Here is a 23,022-nt window from a genome sequence, read left to right on the forward strand (position 1 = left end):
GAAAAAAGTGATTTTGATACTTTTCTTGAATTATATGCATTACACTTAATTATTAACTAGCATTTATTGCCTCAATATGAGGGTGGAAGTACTCCTGTTTGATCTTACCTTATACTGCTGCACGTTACAAGATCCTGGCTTTCCCTACCTCACAACCAGCTGAATCCCGAGGCCCTTCTTTCAATTGCCCATGGCATACACAGGCAGCAAAATAGTGTATGTGTGGTGTTCTACAGCTGGAATAAATTAGTAGCACACAGAAATCTCACCTATTGACTTTTGCTAATATAGCTTATATTTCCTTTTTCTCCATTTGTACTTCGTGGGAAAGCCGATATGAATCTTGGTGCTTTGGTCTGCCTAAGCTAAAGATGTGCATACACCTCTACAGTGCAAAGTGTCTGATCATGACTTTTACAGGGTCATTGTGAAAGGAGTCAGAATTTATCCCTACACATGGTTTCATATAGCAATAAATGTGAGGGCACTGCTGGAACAATATTCATTGTGATACAAAAATTTAATAAAGAAGAAAGATGTTTTGATTTCTTTCAGTGATCCATATAATTATTCAGCATGAAGAATACATCTGTTAAAACATTCAGCAGTACCTGGCCTGTTGATAGCAGCAGACTGTTGCTCTCTTTGCAAGAATGAGACAACTGTGATTTCTGCTCTGTACCTGCTGCCCACCTCCATTGCACTTGCCACAGCATCAGTTTTATTAGTAATGTAAGTATCTAATACACAACTCAGGGAAACATTTTCTCTTTAGCTGTTGTGGATCTCGGGAAAGCTGTCTGAGCCAGTCAGCTCTCAATCACTTCAAGTGAGATCTAGCTTTGATCTCCCTATTCTTGAAAAAGAAAAATTGAAAGTGCTGACGTAAAAAGATTAGATCATATTAAACTGAATCAAAGAAAGTGTCAGCTTTACTACTTCCTAGAAAAAGGCCAGGAAAGCAATATTCTTACCTAAATTGGATTTAGACAGATCTAGGAGTTCAACAGTTCCAGTAAGAGTCAGATTCAACTCCCTAATTTATGAGATTTCAGACCCAGTGGTTCAGATTTCACAAGGACAAGCAAGTCCAAAAGGTGCCCAGTTCCTCTGCTGGAAATCCCATTATACATCTTCCACTACCCTGGGTGAAATCATGACTGAACCAAACCAGAGAAATAAGCTCTTTCTTTCCAGGAGAAAATTCTGTACAGAAATTTAATATGCAGACAGATTCAAAATGACAATTCATGAGGTTTACCATCCTGTCCACTACTACAATTACCCCTTCACCTTCACCTGAATTTGTGATGTTTTGATTTAAGGTTCAGACCTACAGTTTATTTTTGTTCATTCTGTAACTGTATGAAATTTAAAATAGGGCCTGAGACAATCTTCTGAAAGTTTGGCGTAAGCTCTTCTTTTGCCTTAGACCATGGAATAATCCCTTAAAAATATGAATATAATCTCCCCAGTTTTGGTGTTTAGCATTTCAGATATTCAGTTGATTTTGTAATTTCGAGCTTAAATCTAGTTTATCATGCAGGGTGAAAGGCACACTTTCATAGCCAGAGAAATTTCCAGTTGAAACAAAATTAAACTTTCCTAACAAAAATCTCACAAGAGAAGTTATTGGTTAGAGTCCTCAGTTGTGTTTCATTCCAAATCCAGAGATGTTAAAGGATATTTCTGCGTGACTTACGAATTCAAGGGTTCTTGCATCACTAACATATAAATGATCATTCCCATCCAGACTCCTAGTTTAGTAACTTATTTTGATAAATAAATAAAAAAAATCTTCAAAATACTTTTGTTGAAATTTGCATACTACAGGAATGTTGCAAGTCAAGGAAAGGGAAAATATCCTCTGAGACAGAACCTAGTACACTGGTACTCAATTAGATTTTGACCTTCTTCACTCATTAAGGATTGGTAGACAAACATTGTTTGCTACCTGCCTGAATGAAATTGGGTCTCCTGAGATGCATATGAAGTAATTTAAAAAAAGAAAAACACTATTAACTGAATCTACTCAACCATCACTCTGAAGCAAACCTTATTTACTGTATTAATCTATTAAACTAATATAATCTTTCATATTTTAATCAGAAAAAAATGACATTTAATTAGTGTTACACAGTCAAGTCTTGAAAAAGCTCCCCTATATGGCATTCAGCTAGGCTATCATTTTTCAGCCTCACCACCGTGAGTCTTGTATGCTTTTATGCTTCCCTTGGTCTAAGCAAACCGCAGGACTGTTTTATTAATTCAACTCCCTGGTACACTTTCTCAGCAGGAATAGGCACTCTTCAGAATTTCACACAAATGAGACCTTTTGGCTCAGCTGCCTTACATACCAAGAACTGGTACCATCTCCTTTCCCAAAACCCCAAACTTGTGTATATTTCGTTATTTTTTTAAGGACTTGTGATGGTTGACATATTAATTTATAAAAACCAATCAAAACCCAAAGACAATCAATCATAATATCATCAATCTACAGACCTAGACGTATCAACAAAAATAAAGGAAAAAAGCCCAAACCCATACGCACATGTTCTTACCATACCTTTTCCTTTTTTTTTTTTTCCCAACTAAGCAAGAGCTACAGAAATATTCTCCTGTGCAGTGGTTTCAGACTACATGTTCTTACCATACCTTCTCCTTTTTTTTTTTTTCCCAACTAAGCAAGAGCTACAGAAATATTCTCCTGTGCAGTGGTTTCAGACTAGGAATCAGAGATCCTTGGCTGTTCCTTGTGTACACAGTTTCTCCCACCCTGAGATGCTGACATTAAGCAGGATACTTCTATACTGATGTACTCCTGTTTCTGCCCAAGTTTCCTGCATGTGCTTTCTTTTTTCTTTCACCTCCACTACTTCTTTTACACTCTGCTTTGTAATGTTGGTCCTTTTTTTGTTCTAATAGAGGACCTTAGAAACTTTCCACTCCCAGCCTCATGCAGAAATTAAAGATAACTGTTTCCACATCAAACATGGCCATCCCATTGTGCTGGTATTTCTACCAGGATGGTGGCTGTTGGGTCTTAATGGTTCTTAAGTCCTTTGGATCTTGAGGAGCCTGGTAGAGTTCTAATGTTATGCAGCAGGCTGTGTATACCAAGCCATTCTAATGATAAAGCAGTTTCATATGCTTCAGATGCACTAACTCTGACCCATATGTACATGCAGATCAAGGTTTTTATTTATTTTTCAAGGATTTAATTTCACCTTTATAGAAATAGGTAAAATGAATTTCTGACTTTAAAAAGCACAATGGGCCAAAACCACAGCAACAAATCAAGCCTCAATAAACAGTCATCTGAGTGAGCTTGCAAAGCCTAAAATACAAATATGTGTTTTTTAATATTTCATCATTGTACAGCAGGGAATTATAGCAGCAGCACTGCAAAACTGGCCATTCAAAATCAAATTCTTCCATCTCCAATAAAAGTGGCATCAGCTAACTTCACAGGAGACTTAAAGGCTTGTTTTGGATGAGGCAGCCATTTACTACCAAAAAAATTTTATATTTTTTTTTCTTATAGCACAACATGCAAGGAGTTTTTATGCATTAAGTGTTCACTTCTTTTACACAAGTATAGGTTGAAGGCTGTGCCCTTGTCTGAAGTATCCAGCATCATAATATATTTATTGAGAAGTTTACTGATCAATGTCTGAATGTTTATCTTATTTCCTTTAACATTCCCATTAAACATTCTTCTCTTTTTGACATTTTTTTTGGAAAAAAAAATATGAGAAAAACAAAATAGGTCATTAAAATATACTTGAGAATACTTCCAGCAGCAACCCACAAGCATAAGGGAAAACTCATTGTCAAGTATGATCTATATAAACTTGTTTAATGTACTTAAGATAACTGGGAGGCAGACTAGTACACTAATAACCTCTTTAACATAAAGCCTTATGGAATACAGTGCATCCTTTATACAATAAAAAGGCTAATTTAGCTTGTCACAACACAGAGCTGAATTAACAGGGAAGCCAAAAGGCTCTCAATTTGTGTTATTAAATACAAATATTGGGTGACAGCCTAGCTACTGCTATCATTCAATCGTTTTTTCTTGACTTGTCATGTAAAAATTGGATATTAAATGTGCATGCAAGAGAGTACTGTATCCAAATGAATGCAATCACTACAAAAAAAAAATCTACTATGCACTGACATTTCAGATCATTTTTTTCCTCTGCATTAATTAGGCCATTTATATTTTAAAATTCCAGTTAATTTTTACCTTTTGTCAGATTTTTGGTCTGCATACAACAAGTTTCTTGTTTAACCAAGAACTGGTACCATTCCTTCTGGTCTTTAAATGCAAATTCACCTCTGCTTCCATTATTTGTTTCTCATACACAAATTGTTCACAGTTGAAAAATTATTGCATGTAACTTGTGTGTATATGTACACACAAACATACACACACATGTATGTGCTGCTGAAGCTTTATCCTGTTCTGAGCCTAGAGTGCAAGGTGGTCATGATCCTCAACAGGAGATCCTGGTGAAGAATGTGAGACTCCTTGCTGCTGTGTAGCAAAATTAATGAATACCTGTAAGACATGAGAAAAAGTAGGATTTTCAACATAATAGTACTCGAATTTAATCTTTGGGGGCATAGGCGATGATATTTTTCAGTTTCTTTCCTAAGCTTTTGCTTATTAATTAATTGCTTATGTTGGGGAAACCATCTAGAGATATGTTTTGTAAACTAGAAATAATCCCTCTTCACTTCTCCAGCTAAGACAAGGGTTGATAAATTATAAAAATAGTGGTAAAATGTGTTATTGAGATATGAAAATTATTTTTTATTGCTGCACAAGTTAGTGTGAAACAATGGTTTTAATTGCCTTTGAAATGACATAGCTAAAGAAGCCAAATCTGTTGTTTCTGTCAATAACCATCACAGATAAGGGTCCAGATATTTCAAGGTGAAAACACACTTCTGAAAATTGCAGTGATGATTGAACTACTAATGTGTCTCCTTGAGTGGTTGTGTTTGTTTGTTTTTTTTTAACAGATCTTACTACAGAAAGGCTTGTTTTCTTTTTAATCACACAATTATTTGACAGCAAGGAATGTAGAGGGAAAGGGCTATTTTTTTATTCAAATGATCCTATTCATATGCAAATAAACTCAGGGTGCATGTTTGTTACAGGGGAGGACTATTTTCCTGTTTAAAACTGATACTCGGTTAGTCAGGGAGAGAAAGCAAGGGTGGGTGACTGAGGTCATCATGAATAATGGAGGAAGTAAGCTTGAGTGAACAATGCCTGAACAATCAACAAGCTGTAATTGCCGTATGTGAGTCCATTCAGTGAAGAGATAATTTACAAGCAGTTAGTAGATCAGTACAGATAAGTTCTTCAATAAAGTACTTCAATAACGATTTGCGCATGGGAAAAAGGAACAAGTTCACACCACTTAGAAAACCAGTATTTTGACTGTATGTGACTCTCATGTAGTATGCATACCAAGAAGTTGTATGTAAAGATGCTGTAACACATCACAATCACCCAGAAAACCCATCCTTGCCATCAATGTGTTCTTCTCTTTATCAAAATGGGGGTTCACAGTCTTTAGTGTGGAATCTCTTCTGTCTGCTTGTGCACTTAAAAGCCTCAAAGGAAAATGTTCTGAAAATTTAAGGTTTACCACGAATTACTGGTTCATCCTTTTCGAGGACACTGGTAAGATCCCAACTCTTGGATTGTGGAGGTGGCAGTTCACAGTCCCGCTTTTTCATGCCACACATCTAAATGTATCTAAGCACAGATTATGTTTGTGCACACTACTGTGATGCTATTACTGTGCTCACCTCCAGTGCAAAAGAAATATAAAAGCAGAAATTACTGTGTGACCTGAGATGGCTTGGAACTGCTGGCTTATTGCACATATTTGGGTATCCTAGCAAATAACAGATTATTTTACTACATCAATAACTGCTGTATGAAGCATGTTTAGACCAAAAAAAAAAAAAAGGGAGGGGGGAGGGGGGCATGGGAAGAAAAGAAAGAAAAATAATAAAATACCTGCTCTAATGTAGTTTGGCTAATGGAATAGTGTTTGATTTGGAGAAAAACTTTGTGATTCTCTAGGACTCTGAAGAGCTCTGCTAAACATCCCTGACTTCGTGGTACGTGGTACTCAAGCAGATTGAGATGTTGTCCCTGAAAACAAGTAAAAATTATAAAAACACATAAAAGTGAATGCACATCATTGCTTAAAATTGATCTAGCTACAATGGGCTCTTATTGCAGATTAACAGAGAAAATATGATCTTTTAAAAAAGAACATATGCATTGGTAGCACAAAGAACTGCTCATACTCAAAGCACAAATTTTGTGTGTGTTCTGAGATGGCACTTTGTTAATCTCATAAAAGATATAAAAGTTTAGGACAATTTTAAGCTACAGGTTTTTCATCCAACAGACTACTGCTGTTACAATGCAGTCTGGGAAAAGGCTGAGCACAGAGCTGGCTGAGCACAGTACAGACTTATAAACATATACACAAACAGGTTCGTATCTAAGATAGTTGTTGTTTCCATGATTCTTGTCCTAAACACAGTTAAAGTTTAAAATAAAAAATAAGAATTAATGGCCTTTCAGAGTTTTTCTTGAAATCTAATTGCTATAGGTCTTTTGTAAGACTTTGTATTAAATCAAAGAATCTCAATAAAGGCTGAGACTTATCATTTCTGGACCATTTCAGAAAGAAATCAAAGCAAATTCTCTCAGTAGCTACACTGTAATCCTACTTCAGGAGAGCACAAATGTGAGTTCAACTTCATCAATAATAAAAGGAAATTTTCACTCAGAGAAAGGGCCTTTTTTTTACATTGCCTAAATGCCTGTTTGGATTTGATTTAACCAGTATCACAAGTTAGATTTTTGTGAAATACTTAAAAGAAAAATAAAAGGGATATTCATATGTACTTTTCCCAAGAAGATCAATATAACCAATCAATGTAAATATCCAAACATGGATATACTGTTCTTACCAGCCCAAACTTAATCCTGCCATATACTGCAACAGGGAGTTTTAACTGTACCTTAAACTGTGTTCCAGGAAAGTGCAGTTGTAGGCAGTCCAAAATAATTCTTCGATAGCTTGTTTCTTTGCTAAGCCAAACCTTGACTGAATAACCATCTCCAAACCTGAGAATGAGACACAAAAACATAAGTCCATTTGTCTACACTGTGAGGACAGGAAGAACATTTAGTTTAATTGATTTTCCTATGATTTTGTTAAATGACATCATGTATGCCTACTGCATTATTGTGATTTTAGCATTACACTATTGAATAGTAGAATTTCAATGGAAAATTGTTAAATTAATTATAAGTGAAACAAAAAAACTGTTATATCTACATTTAAGTTACTACGAGATATTTCACTGTCCAATACACCTGAATTTATATTAACTATGTTTTAATTACTAAAGTGCTTTGAGTCATCAGCAAAAAGTGATTATTACCAATCACATATACAGAAGAAAACACACAAAAAAAAACTTTTCTAATGAGAAAAATGAGTATGTTGTTCTATTTTTCATATCTGTTAACAAAACTGCACATTCAAATGCAGATTTCATTAATGTGACTGCAACTATATTTTACAGATAGGCAAAGGCAAGTATAGGGATATTTAGGGAGGTAGAAAAGTTAACAAATTTTCTTTGGCTTTATGGCCATGCAATCTCTCAGAATACTTTAGAAAATGAACTTCTCTTTCTCAACACTCCCATATCCATCACTCCAGGATGACTTCCTTTTTTTCATTCTCCAGTTTTGCGATTACTCATTGCCAAATCCTTTACTCCAGTTGTTTGGTTTCAAGTGAGTACCCTCTGTAATACTCCCTTGTGCCAAAACCCTCCTCTCCCACGTCTTTTCTGTGTACAGCTTGTGAATCAGGGCAGCAGCTGGGTTAATTGGGTCTGACCTGTGTGACACATATTTTCACATGATCAAAGCAGAAGGATGTATCACAGCAAGCAATATGATTGTGCCCTATTCCTATATATAAAAAGAAAAAGCTACAGATTATCGATCAAAAGGTAATAGAAGATAGAAAGAACTATTCTGCTATATATGTCCAGTTTAACCAGTGCCTGAGTCGCTCCCAGCAAAATATTTCACACGAAGCACTACATGTTCCTCAGCTATAAAAAATATATAGCAGTGTAAGTGATTTAACTTTTATCGTGTCGGATCTGCACCTCTGTTCTTATAAAGCAATAAAGTCTTCATTTATTTCAGAGCACTGCAAGTTTCCACGATGAAAAAGTCTATAATGCAGATTTTATTCTATTAAGAATTTCACATGAGTTCAAAGTATCTTTTCCAAAGATTTCAGGCATCAATCCTAATTTTTTTGTGTAGAATAAAACAGTAGTTGCTACACTTCAGGTACGACAATGGCAGTTTCTGCATAAAAACTTGCACTGCATGAAAAGCCCCATTACAAATAAATTAGTATAGGGGGTTTTAACCTTTGTTTGGGATTTTTTTGTTTATTTATTTTTATTGCAGTCAAATGCAACCACTGAACTGCTTGAGCATTCCTGACACAGTGTCCTGTCTGTTGGATCCTGAAGGATGCTACACAAATCAAATTGTATTGGGTCCAAGCTGCAGGGTACGAAATATCTACTGGACAGTGTAGCCTGACAGATGAACAGTGTTGTTACATCAAAGAGATCCAGAATAAGGTGGAATCCAAAGCAGTGTCTGGCAGATTTGCTTTGCAATGATTTACTAAGGCATAAATAGATCTTTAATTACATGTTTTAAATGCATAACACCATCCCTGAAAAAATACATGTGACGATAAAAAAAGTTGTTACAAAGATTGATATAGTTGACAAGGGTATTCAATTTAGCTGACAGCTAACCTGAGGCAACATTTTACAAGAGATCATTGATTCTGATCAGTTTTCTGGCATTTCTATACAGTCACCATTGAATTATTGTTTGAAAAAAGCTGGCTTATGGAGACATTCAGCAGTCTCATAAAATGAAATTGCTGTATGCAATGAAGTTTCCAAAGAAAATTAATCAAAATTCTGATCAACAAAGACAGAGAAGTCTGTGGAACTTTGGTTTAGTTCTAAATTGTGAATGATATAAACACCAGCATGACGATGATAAAAAGCTTTAAAGGATTTTCCTCTTTTGGCTCCTCAAATCATGATGCTTCTATATCTAGATTTTATAATTCATTTTAATACAAGAGCTCCCCATATAAACTAAGTTGGTCGGCAGTAAACATTTCCCCCTGCTATAATCAGCAAGCTGCTTTTAGTAGCACACTGAGGCAATGGAAATTGAGTTCACCATTTTTTTTTTTGCTCTGTTTTATTATATTCAGACAATATAATTAGTTCAGAAACCCGAAGTGGAATTACAGAGAAAAGCACAATCTGGTTTGATTAGCACTGTTAGGGTCAAACTTTTAGCACCTGATAGTTCAAGATTAAGGAGGAAAACATTATCATTAAAATGGCATGAGTTGAGCCAGGACACTCATTCAGCAGCCATCTGCTGCAAAATAATCATTGCCTTTTCAAAGCTATTCGACAAAGATATTTTCCACTCCCACGTTACTTTAACAACACCTGCATTTGTGTACAAACACACACACAAAAACCCATATTCTGACAAAATAAAATATTTTTCCTCTCTCAGTCCTTCCTCTTTTTCCTCAGTCAAACCAGTTGTTCATGCTAGACTTTCCCCTTATTAGTGGGTCTGGGAGTATTACTTATTGACTCCTAGTTTTACCTGCTGAAAGGCCACCATGAGACTGAAACTAAAATCTAAATTCCCAAATCGGTTGTAAACTAATTAACTTAAGTATTTAACAACAGCATCAGCTGCAGAAGCATCAGCTGCAGAAGTATGAGCTTAGCATGGACTACAAAAATACACTTTTAATTTACATAGGTCCTCAAGATACCTGAGCCACTGAGATAACAAGGGAACTAAAGGAACATAAAATGGCAACAAGGAATGGAACAATTTCCATATTGGGAATTAGTAAATAGGCTAAAACTTTTCACCATCAAAGAAAGATGACAGGTGGTTGAAAGGTGTTTTTAACAAGCTCAGAATCATGACTAAGCAGAGTAACTAAGAAAGAATTGTTCACTCTCCTGTGTTTCTCATGCAAGAGCAGGGAACATCAAATTAAATTATAGGAAACACAATGCCAAATCAGTAAGATGAAGCAATTTTCCTTACAGTACCTAGGGAAACTGCACACTCATCAACATGGGATGTGCTGGATGCCAGAACTTGACATGAGTTGAATAGGAGACTAGAGAAATTCATGATGGGGATGCACTAAAAGCACCTCTAGCTTAGGAAGCCACTACGAAAGAAATTGCTGAAGGTGATTGAGCAATGTGGAAAAGTAACTGCATGTGCTTATCTTGTTCTTGTACTTTTTCCTCCTGGTTGCTGTCAGAGAGAGAATAGTGTGCTAGATAGGTCTTTGATCTGACCTTAGGGTTGTTTTGATATAAATATCACAAAGAGGAGGTCAGCCTGGGCAAGTCGCCCAAAATGTTCCTCAGTTCTCAGAAGGGTTTTACAGCCTGTGATAAAGTTCCACAGTCATACTGCCAGCAGTTCAAAAATAGGTTATGTAAATGTACTTCAGATATGTGTCTACACAAGACACAGTCATGGAATAAAGTGTAGCCAGATCTATACTGATGAGGAAGACTCCTAGATGTTTCCCTCGTGCTCTTTCTGGCCTTGCAAAGGGAATGGAAGCATATTTAGTTGCCCAAAGTTTGAAAATTCTCATAAATATCAAGGAGAGTTGCCACTTGGGGCAGAGCAAATGTTCAATATTCCCTTCTGCCCATTTCTGGGAGACCCTGGTTCAGAGGCTTGAATGGGGGCGAGAAGAGATGTTGCTGAAACACAAAGCCTTGTGGCCATACAGATAAGCCTACACTGGCCTGGTCGCAAAAGGGTCCCTAGAGGGGCTAACACAATGTTTTTTTGAAGCTTGACCCATGAAATCCTTTTTTTATGAAGGATAAAAAAGAAAGTACATTATCAGTGGACTTCTATTAGAAAAAAATAAATAATAAAAAAAAAAATCTGTGTTTTCATTTAAAAGCCCTAGGAATTAGCTTGTCTACAAATTAACAAAACCAAATCTAGAAACCACTGTTTTAACTTACAGCAGGTCCAGAATGACCAGCTCATCAAATCCCACTCTTCCCAAATCCAATTTACCAACTCTTCTTTCCCGCAGTCAAAATTGCTGAACATAACCTCAGGAAATCAAGAACATGGCCCTATATCCTAAACTATGATGAATAAGAAAAGCATCTAATCACTCATATGCTTTTTTTCCACTAATCAAAGAGTATATTTCCTGGAGAATGTTGTGCTATATATATACATCCAAAAATTACCGCTCCCAGAAAGTTTACTGGTAGAAATATAATGTACATACTTTGTGTATGTACTAGTTTGATGAAAAGATTACTTCAAAATTACATTATTGGATAACAAAAAAGTAGTAAAGAGAACACTGGCACTTAATGTCTGCAAGAAACTGCATCTTTTAGAATATATGCCACAAATTCCCAAAGAGGGAATAATTTGCTACTGTGCTGTTTGCCCCTCTGCTTTGGTTTGCATTCATTTGCAGGCAGATATAGTTCTACTGTCCCTAAGAGAACAGAATCATGATATTGTTTAGGTTGGAATAGGCCTCATCTAGACAAGATAACTTGGTTACGCCAGTACGATTGCTGAAGCACAGGATCCAAATCCAGGTTATTCCTCTTACAGCCTTAGACACAAGCACAGTTTACAAACAGAACTAAGCTTGAACAACATTGAAAACAAAACACTTCGAAAAACACTGAAAAATAAACAAAAATTGAAATGAAATTATCAAAACGAACACATCACAGTTTAAGATAATCTTATATCACACAATCTATTTAATTATTTCATCTATTAAGTAGTAGATAAAGGCAATACATAGGAATGAAAAAAATGTTATTAATTTTTAAATACTCTTTTTTTTAAAAAAAAAAGCTAAAATCAAATGCAAATACACTGTCACATGCAAAATATGATTTCCTTCTACAATTATTCAGAATCTCAGCATTGCTGAACAGATAAACTTGATTAGTTGCAACAAACAAACAGACATAAATAAATTATAAAATCTCTCTTCTACCTACTAGTCATAGATTTTGTTTCATCATTTTTTAAGTGATCATTATTTTTCCAGGATAACTATAGGAACAAGAAAACAGTTATTAAAACAATGAGTAAACTTGTTCTGGTATATTATACATGCACTATTTATTCACACATGCTCCAGGCTTTCATATCAAACCATCTAAAGGTAATTTCTGTATTCAATAATATCATGGCCATAACAGTGACTGCCCCAGGTTATGAGCAGTGCAGGATACAACTTTGCTCTCTGAATGTAGGCTTGGAAGTTCTTAGCTATGATTTCCAAATATGTGGCAAAACCCTCAAAAATCATGTTAATTGTTTATGCATGTGCACACAAAATCTCTCTGCATATGAGTTTTTATATATGTATAAACATATACATATATATATATGTATATCTGCAAATATAGACAAGTACCAGGGATTTGTTACTCTTGCATTATTTACATATTATATTCCCAGAGAAACAGGAGCAGAAACACTGATTCTGTGCAAAGCTGATGGTGCAGCCTATAAAGAGCCCAAAGTGTTTCTTCAAAGCACCTTCTGGGGCTCAACAGTGAAAAAAAGGAGTAAGTAACATTATTAATGGGTTGCTATCACTGGGCTTGGGTGTACTCCTTTTTAATAACATAACAATCAGGATATTACACACTGAAATTTCTATTAAAAGGACCTTATCAACACCTCAAGGTCAAATTCTCAAGTTAAAAAGTGTTATCATGGAGACGAGCTGTGAAATTAAAATTTAAACCACTGGTATATTTACCTTATGTAATAAACTTTAAATACATGATCACATAACACCTAATCATGAATTCCCTATCATGAATGCCTTACAAGCTATGTACCCACTGAGACAAGTGGCTTTATTTACTGTAACACCTAGAAAATGTTGCAAATAAGATAGCAGATTGACGAGAAAAGGAAAGAAAAAGGAAAGGGAGTGCTTCCCAGTTCTGGTATGTGCTGGGGAACTGATTTCTATTCTTTCATCCCCACACACCTGTGTGGTCTGTGATAACTCACTTAGACCACATCTTTCACGGCTGTTTCCTGTCTTGTTAGAGGCCCATCTTGAGACCTAGGGCTCCAGTGGGCAGGAGGAATTCTTAGTGCTTTCTGAAACACCAGCAGCTAGAGCTGAATTTAACAGGCATTGTACTTTGAATGCAATGTTGAACGAATGGAAAACATTTAACCATAAACTGCTCAGATGGACTACCCTAACCCTTTAAATGAATAAGTACAGAGATACAATGCAGCATCCTGTGGAAAAAAATAGTCTAAAATGACAAAAAAAATGCATTGTAATGCACATGTGCAGTGGGGCTGAATTAACGTTGCACTAAGTTTTATGAGAGTGAAAAGATATTACTTATTTTTGAACTCTCAATCTGTGTGTTTTCAAAACTTTAGGAACTCTTTTCTTCAAACTTTCCTCTGGAAAGATAAACTAATAGCTATCTTGCATGATTACAGATCCACTGCCTTACCAGATTTTTCATGTACAAAAGGAATGTGTTTTGTAGTTAAGAATAATAAACATTATATTGTCTATATTTTATAGCATGTAAGAAACCTGCTGCTAGTATAGCAATTAATATGATAACACTGTGTCCGCTGAAGGCTGAAACACTGACGAGATCTTTAAATTTAATCCTCTCTTTTCCATTTAAGAAATCTACATGTGTGAGTTTGAGGAAAGCAACAAAATATTCTCAACCAACCTTTAAAAAAAAAGATAAAATATAAATAGTCTGCCAACATATTTTCCATTCTAACCCAGCTATAACGAATGGATTAATTGTTGTCTAATTTAATCAGATGGCTTGCTGATAAAATTTGAGCAAAGACTTGATGTGTGTCCAGCACCTGACAAATTGGTATGGGTTTTTCAAATATGAGAAGTCTGTCCAGATGGCCCTAGAATGAAGTATAGTATTCAAAATGTTGTTCCCAGAGAATTGGCCAGCTGTATCTAACATGAAAATGCTTCTCTGAATTTTTTAAAAAAGCATTAAGTATAATGGAGAATACTGGAGAGAGCATTTAAATGTAATCCATTCACAATTTAGAGTAATTGACTCATTTGGCAGGAGTCATCTGAAATTAGGCTTTAATGGGCACAACTGTTCACACATCAATCTCAGACAAACTATGACTAGAACTAAGATGCTAACTTTTTGGAAACTGCCACTCAGTTTGTTCTTCTAGCTACCACCTTTCTTGACATTATTTAGAAATTTTCCACTGACAACAAAATGCCTTTCTAAAGGAGTCGAATTCTTATTATTCTACTGAGAAACATCTGAGGGTACCTTAAATCCATTTAAACACACATAAATATAATCAGGGCTCAACAGTTGGGAGCAGAAAGACAAACACCTATGTTTGTATCAAGAAGATATTTTTGGATGAGCATTTTGTAAAAGGCTTGAACGAGGGCTAGAAAATATGGACAAGTCTTACACATTAGAGGCAGAGTCACTTTTTGTATCCCTAAGAAGCTTTTATGTTTCACATTACCATCTTCCTGGAGTTCACCCATACCCTTCATAGCAGAATTTTGTACTGCCATCTGACAAAGCTGTACTCAGCCCAAGATTATGATCTTTCCCATCTGCCAAGGGCTGAAAGTGTAGCCAGAGAGAGAGAACTGAATCTTTGAACTTCCCACCAGAGCAAAGAAGCAAATTTAGCAGGGCCCTAAAGAAGACCCATTAAACCTTCGTCACATATCCATCAAAAAGATGATCATAATCTGCACTTTACATGCTGGAATGGTACTAAAGAATAAACAAATAAAACTATTTCCATCAAGACAGACAGAATTCACCAAGAGGGGAAAAAAGAATGTCATTTAGTGGATGTATCTACATATAGAAGAGGAAGAAAATTCTTGAGACGTACTAATATAATCATATGTAATATCAAAATAGGCTTATATTGTTATTTCTTAAAATACAGGACTCATTCTATCATAAATGAAAGCTGTATGAGAGTTTTCTTTGCTTTAAGTGTTCATACAGTGTTTAGACTTCTTTCCTTCTTGCAATCTTCAAAGGTAGATCAGGTCACTAGTAATTGATTTTAAAATACTTGTTCAATTTGATTTGTAGAAACAAACTGAAGACAGATATCAAGGATATCAAGAGCTGCTTATAAATAAGAATGTATTTAAAAAAACAAGCTGTAAAATCTAACAGAAAACCCCACAATAATCTACAACTGTGGTCCCCATTAATTTACCTTAGTAACATACACATTTATTTTAGAGGCAAGAAAGGTACTAACCTAATTCATTCGCATACATAGCACACAAATACACCATCCAAACCCCAAATTTTTAGGATATCGTAATGCAGATTAAATCAGATGCAACAAAATCAGTTATGCTTATGCTCTCCTTCACTTGTATCGCTTCATGACACACTTGTTTTAAACAAAATGTAAAAAGTGATGGGGGTTTTACTGTGAGATGGTGCATGGGACAAATATACTAGACAGTGCTAATTGCAGGAAACACTGAAACACCAGGAAAACATTAGAGAATATATGAGTGGAGGTGGCTGTTAAGGAAAGTAGTCTTCTTCAGGTAAGTGTTTCCTAATAGGAGATTAGATTTAGTAATCCTTATGGTCTATTGCTTTAGAAGAAACAATGTTTTGCTCTGTATGGCAGTGAGAATGGTAGTGATATTAAAACGTAGGGAGGGAAGGAAAACGGGAAGGAAGGAGTAACCCAAAATCCTGGAAGGTTTTCAGGATGTTCACAAGTGGACTGCAAAGTGAGAAAATGAAAATATTAAAATAATTTAAAGTTTATTTATTTCAATGGTTTTCTTTGGAGTAATAAGTAAAAGAATTCTGCTTCTCTACCCCTTTCCCATCTCATGTAGATGCAGAAATCCTCCATAAGGTATACAGTAGCATATCTGTAAATTGTCTTCAAACAAGTCTGAAACATTAATGACAGAGAAGGTACAATGTTTTTTAATCTCATAACAGTTACTTTTATGTGTTAAGTGTGTGATAGCCTGGGGTTTATGATAAAGGGCCATATTGGCAAATGTTGAAGGGAAGTTTGGAAGCAACAAAATAAGAGGAGTAGAGGAACAGGTTTTGGCTTCTCCCCAGCACTTGTCAAAATTTTCCAAAGAAAACATGGAAACATCTTTACTGTGTTCTTAATAAAAAATAAGAGTGGGGAAAAAAACCAACCCAAACAAACAAAACAAAACAACCAACCAGACAAACAAGCAAAAAAATCGGCAATCTTTAACATTTGTGTGTATATGAGGTTTCAAAACTGTGCTCTCTACAGTGGCTTTGTTCCTGCCAGCCAACAAAATTAATTAGGCAGCCAGAGCAAATTCAGACAACTGCATGATTTTAAATAAATCCTTTGAAAAAGTTAGTAGCTATTTTTTTACTAATAAAGTGTTCTAAAGTTTTAAAAAATTCAATGGATTCCTGAAAAATAAGTGTGGAAAATTTGGAGACCAAATCAATTAATAAGCGGGGAGTTAAAGGGATTTTAGTCCTGCCTTGAATGAAAAGTCTTAGTGCAGCTTGAACTGCACAGTTTCTGTGAAAAGTCTCAGCAATATTGGTCTTCAGTGCACATATTACCCCACATGAATGTCGCTGACATACAGTAAAGAACAGTCATCTGTTGATAGTATGAAAAATTCTTAACGTAGAGAAGAAGTGGTTTTAATAAAGTTACAGTGATTCTAAACAAATAGTTGCTACAAATATGACTGCCAAATATTCTTATTATGACCTTGCTTTAGAAAATTTAAAAGAGGCACCCATACTGCCTTGATTCTTGAACAGCAAATCTGTGAATGTCTCAATAACTTCAAAATTAATATGAAGGCACTTCCAGCATGATACTTCTGCATTGATATGCTAACTATGATCTGAAAGAAGTATATCTACAGAGGCAGTGCAGAAAATTGAGAAATAACTGTCCTATTTATATGAATATGGTGCATACTTATGAGTATGCTTATGATGTCTTGTTTCCTTAAGAAGGCAAATGAAAAGATGCTGTAAAGGAAACATCAGAAGTGGCAAAAAAATGAAAAAGTCACTGAGAGGATAAAGAGGAAGGTAGCCTTTGTGAAATATCTTATTTTGCCCTCTCAAAGTCAAGCTGAAAAGACAGAGACAGGTACTCACTCCAGAGGATCTGAAACATAAAAAGGAGAGACTCACATTTTTCCCAGCTAACTTTGTACACTCAGCTGAAGTGCCTAAGTAATACTATTTTTTCATATTAGGGGGCACACACATCTTCAAAAAGCAGTTTCACCTGTCCAAGATCTGCACTGTCCTCTACAGACATCTGTCTATCATACTACAAAAGCAATAAAGGATGCCTGCACTCTCTCTAATCTGCTCCAGCTCTATGCTATGAAACTTGGGAAAAGATAGGATGGCAAAGGCAAAGACCTAGATGCAAAAGAAGCAGAAACTGCTGAAGTGCAATTAACTTCTCATACCTCCAGAAATTGTGGCAACTACTCCCTGAAAAGGTATACAAACATGAAAAGAAGGCTATGATCACACAGAACCATCAGAAATACAGATGCAGACCTCATTTTTTCACCATCCAGTTTGCAATGTCTTTAGATGAAAGTTTGTCTTGATGAAAAAAACTTGAAAGGAGAGAGCTTATTAAAGTAAATGTGAATCAGGCCCATCATGCCAATGCAACTGTGAAACAAGGGCCTATGGTTCTACCCAAAAGGAAGGGTAGAAAGCCAAAAGTGCCATCAAGGGACAAGAAGTTATCTGCCCTATAAACAATTCCAAAATATTTCTATAGAGCTTATTGCCATTGACAAATGCATCTGCACTTGAGTGCGAAGTGCTGAGCTAGTACAAAGCAGTGCAGCTTTGCTGCTTGTAAATGAGCTGTATCATCTTACACAGCTGACTGTCTGGATGTCCTAACAATTACATTTATTATGGAATGTAAATGTTCTAGCTACAAGTTGCAGCAACTTTCCCCTTAGCTTCTGATCCTCTTTCCTTTATGTTCATTTGAGCCCATCCTCTAAATTAAACATTAACAGGTATTAAATTAACTCATGAATAGAGTTCAAAGAGCAAAGAGGCTTATGCACACCAGGAAAAGGATGCATAAAATAGCATAAATATCTGCAATTGTCAGTGAATTTGGTAGGAAGCAATAGATGTTCTTATGGGCTGCTGACCTGTTAAAAGTGCTTCTTCCTGTTACAAGAAATCCTCAGAAGGAGTCAAATTGTATTTTATCGCCGTGTTGAATTCTCACAACCTATTCCTTAGGTTACGTGCAGAAGTGCTTCATTTTAGATACTGTCTCTTTAGATCTGCCTCTTTCAATTACCAATGCAGACTACAAAGCATTTTAGCAATGCCATATGTCAATTTAGCTTGCTAAGATATCCTAATTGGCTCTTTTTTAACTTCAGCGATGGCAGGAAAAGGAAGATGTGCTTAGCAGTCATAAGTGTTTATGCCTTAGCACTACTAAAGTGTCTAGTCAGTTCTTACACTGAATGCAGATGCAGAAGGTTTGATATTGACATATAATACCTGTTTTTAATATGCTGGGGAGAACCAAGACACTTGAAACTTCCATTGACCATAATAGCAAGCCGTGTGCAGAGAGCTTCACATTCTTCCATACTACAAAATGAAGTGAAAAAAGAAAATTAAATAAATAATAGTGAAAACAGAGAACATTATTTATATCTAACTTTAGTTAAAGTGGAAGGGATCTGGACAGCTGCAAAAACGACTACACAAAACCTTTGACTTTAAAGGGCAACAATCAAAGCTGTAACCCTAGTCAGTACATACCAAAAGTTATTACCACATGACAACTAGAAGAGATCCCTAATCCACCATTTATGTTTTTAGTCCATAACTAATTAGACAGTTCTGGCAACAACGCAAAGGCATCAGTACCGTACACAAATGCCTGATAAGCAGTCTCAGAAATGCCATGAGTGCGAGAGCCATGAATGCTGTTTTTCCCTGTGATACCTGTCTGTGGTTATTCTAAGCTAAAGGATAGAAGAAGAAGAAGTAAGCTTCCACAGATTGCCTTTTGCATAGTACATACCCTCGAAAAGGAGTTACCCTTAGTCTGATTACAGGGTAGAAGAAGATCCAAAACACTACTATCCAAACAGAATTTAGGACATGGAAATGCAGTTGAATAGAAAAACAGGATCCTCCTTTAGATGTGACTGCTTCAGATGATAATAACTTTGACTTGTAAATCTAAGGGCAGATGGTCTGCCACTCTACATATTATACAGAATTGTGTGAGCAGTTCTTCCAAAGCAGCACATAAGGGCATCGGCTGGGTCATACTCATCATTACAAAGAGGAGTGAAAGATTGTTGATGTACTTGAAATTCATCATGTGTCCTACCCAACCCTTCTGAGACTGCTAAGCAAGAGATGTCTTGTGTGCCTCAGCCGTGCTCCAGTCCAAATCAAAGTGCTTTGACTGAATAAGCACTGGCAATTAAGTAACCCCCAGGAACAATTCCCTTAAAATAGGAGAGGGCTGTGTTGAGAACTACCAAACTGCTATATTTGAGAGACATGGGGAGAGGGCTTGCTAACACATCTTCCCACAAATCAGGAAATTCACTGATTAATTCCTAATGCTCCCCTTGGCATAACACTCCCCATCTGTGGTAAAATGGCATAAAAATAGGGCTGTAGGGACTGTTGATATAGCCTCACTCCTCCCCCACTGAAACAAAAGTTTTGCCTCTGAAATTTTAGTAAAAAATTCTCTCTGAAAAGTAAATAGTTCTCAAAAACTAATTTTTACACAGGAAACCATGTCTATACCTTAGAGATATGTTTTCTGATATGCATGAAGGTTCACTTCATAAGAAAAATTTCTGTACTTATACAAGTAAATAATCTCAAATAAATCTCCAATGGCCTTCAGCAAATAGTATTAGTATAGAATAATTTCTCTTTCTTCCACTCTGGGACAACAGTGTGTACACTATCATTGTACTTATATCCTCCTCAAGTCATTCATTTTTAGAGCTATATGTGTAGTTAGTAACAATTTGATAGATTTTACTTGTTTATTTACAGCATATTAGTAATGAGACCACAAGTCTCTTCAGTTTAGCTGGTGTTTGCAAATACAGATTCCTAATCTGGACTGAAAAATCAAAGCACACTCTTTCTTGAAAATCATTCAAGTGAATTCACAATGCATAACTCATATTCCCTAAATGAGTGAGCTGGTAAGCACTTGGGCATCAAATACAACTATGTGATTTTCAAAATTCACCTTCCATAAATAATATACTACAATATTTTTGGAGCACTTTTCCATCAGTAATATACTGGGACAACAGATATATTTTAAGAACATCTGAAAAAATTTGAAAATATAAAATATTGAGGGACGTTTTCCTGCATTCCTTTATTAATTCATCTATGCTTCAAATCTCATTTGAACAAAATGTTACGTTGCTGTTTTGATTTGTAAGCTCTGTTCTGTTTGCAAATGTTTTCATGATCTCTCCCTCATTTAAAGACATTTCATATATAGTTATACATACTATATATATTCCCAAAGGGAACATCAATTTATTGCATTTTACTACAGATGTTACAAAACAGTTTCCTCTGTTAAACCAGACCATATCAGAGAACTGACAAGATATTTAATGTAGATGGACTCGTCTAAGAGGATGGGATCACTCCTACCATTTCCAGAGTGCAGAGAGAGAGTAGTGCAAGAGAGGAGCTGACACAACCCTCTTTAGGATACCATGGCATACTCTTTTCATACAGTGATGCAAAACAGAAACTTAATAAAATCATAAGGTTTTTCATTCCCACCTCCCTTTGTAAGGACTTTTAAGGTGGGCAGCTGCAAAAAAATAACCTAATGTTCCAAGCAGGAAAAGACACTACAGCACTGAATAGAAAGAGCATAGAAAAGGAAGAATTAATTGCATCATTTTTCTGTGCCTGTAGCCCCTTAACCCACATTCTATTCCTTAAAAATCAAATATAGAAAACATTTGGGATTTACACAGGCTCAGCTTTCACAAGCAGGAAGGAATTGTCATAAAATTCCAAGACATATTCTGTGTTTCACACAAGGGTGAGCATATCTTCAGAATATCTTCTTCTGCTCTCGGTTGACAGCAGGTGAGGAGACAGAACAAGAATATGCTGTCAGCTGAGGTAAGGGTTTTACCTGTGAGATGTCAGCACAGCTGCACAGCCATCCTGAACTTCCTTCAGGATGGTTTTCCAAAGGTGGCGTTTAGAGCAGGGATCCATCCCAGAGCTGGGCTCATCCTATCGGAAAAATGAAAATGACAACACAGCAACATGGGAAAAACATACAGTGGCTTCTGCACAGCATGAAGAATTAACAGAACTCACAATAAAATCATATATTTTTCTCTTCAAATGTTACATTTTCGGAAGGTTTCCTGACTGACACCCTGATCAATGGTTTGCTTTAACGTATACAGTTTAATTTCTAAATTTATGGAAGGCACTTTTAAGTAAAGAAGTAGATATATAAAAAATGTTTATATATATTATATATTAAAGATACATTTATAAATTATTTATAAATATATATATGTTTAGTAATCTATATACATGTACTCTTTTTGACAGGAGACACTTGCAGGTATTTTTTTCTCACTTTCTTGGAGGGTTTGGTGACTGTTTCTCTGCCACACGCACATCTCCCATGATAGCAAACAAGTGGAGAAATCCTGTAGCTCCTAGCTGCCTGCACTGTCCATCCCATATCCAGGTGTTGCTAGTATGTTCGGATTTGGCATTCCCCACCAGTTATTCCCATAGTCCCTTTGAGAGGAATTCTCACCCACAGTGGAGAGAATCCATGGGATTAAGTAACATTAACTCAATGCAAACTGTCTATCAAACCCATTTCCCTCTGGGATGGCTTTCATGGAGAAAGTGATGCTAGAAAAACTATATTTCCCCTTCCTAATTAATCCTTCTTTCCTCACTAAATCAAATTTTTACCTCATTCACCCATAGCAGCAAAAGGAATGATATCTGCTTGTCAAATCTAGTCTCTGTCACTACAAAACTAGGGAGAAATAAATTCTTACAGTTGATCTTTAACCTATGGAATTCCATGAGGGGTGTCAGCACCTATTAGGGTGGTATGGCCTTGGCCAATGTATTTGTCGCAAGGATCTCAAGCTGAAACCTGGAAACAAAGTTTTCAAGGAACAAAGCAAACAAAACATCCAGTTTGATGCTGATTTTGGTGCTTGGCTACCAGTGGCAGAGGTGAAAAAATTCAGTTGAGTCTCCCATTGTCTGTGGGTTGCTAACAAAGAAAACTTAAAAAGCAATAAACATAAAGCAACCCACACTTTTACTCAAATTAATAGCCATGATCCTGGAAGCAATCTAGAAGCAGATTCAGTAGTTTATAGTGGTGTTTATAGTGCTTTCAAACAAAATAAAAAAAAAGCTTTTTAAAATACTGAATACCTCCTTAAAAATCTACTAGCTTTCTAAAGCCATCCCAATGTTTTAAAGCATTTGACGTGTTTAGATATTTTTCTTTCCTCTTGTTGTTCTATATGCAATAGTCTGTGCCCTGCAGCAAGAAGGAGACTAAAATGTATACTTGCAGTAGTATACTGTCATAAAGACACACAAAAACAGTTGGAGCATTTTCTAAGATCAGGAAAAAGCACTGATTTAAGATTATCTCCTCCTTTT

At 35.9% G+C, this 23,022-nt stretch overlaps 1 protein-coding gene across 1 annotated transcript in view; it reads right to left on the reverse strand.

Annotated features, from left to right (window-relative positions):
* Positions 1 to 3,647: 3,647 nt before the first annotated feature.
* ABCA13 (ATP binding cassette subfamily A member 13) overlaps positions 3,648 to 23,022 on the reverse strand; it is a 176,034-nt gene continuing 156,659 nt past the window's right edge. The window contains 5 exon segments of the mRNA XM_032683056.1: positions 3,648 to 4,570; positions 6,050 to 6,187; positions 7,072 to 7,177; positions 18,838 to 18,930; positions 21,497 to 21,600. Of these exon segments, the coding sequence (XP_032538947.1) occupies positions 4,481 to 4,570; positions 6,050 to 6,187; positions 7,072 to 7,177; positions 18,838 to 18,930; positions 21,497 to 21,600 (531 nt within the window). The 3' untranslated portion in view covers positions 3,648 to 4,480.

Source organism: Chiroxiphia lanceolata, chromosome 1 (genome assembly GCF_009829145.1).
Source record: "Chiroxiphia lanceolata isolate bChiLan1 chromosome 1, bChiLan1.pri, whole genome shotgun sequence".
Lineage (NCBI taxonomy): Eukaryota > Metazoa > Chordata > Aves > Passeriformes > Pipridae > Chiroxiphia > Chiroxiphia lanceolata.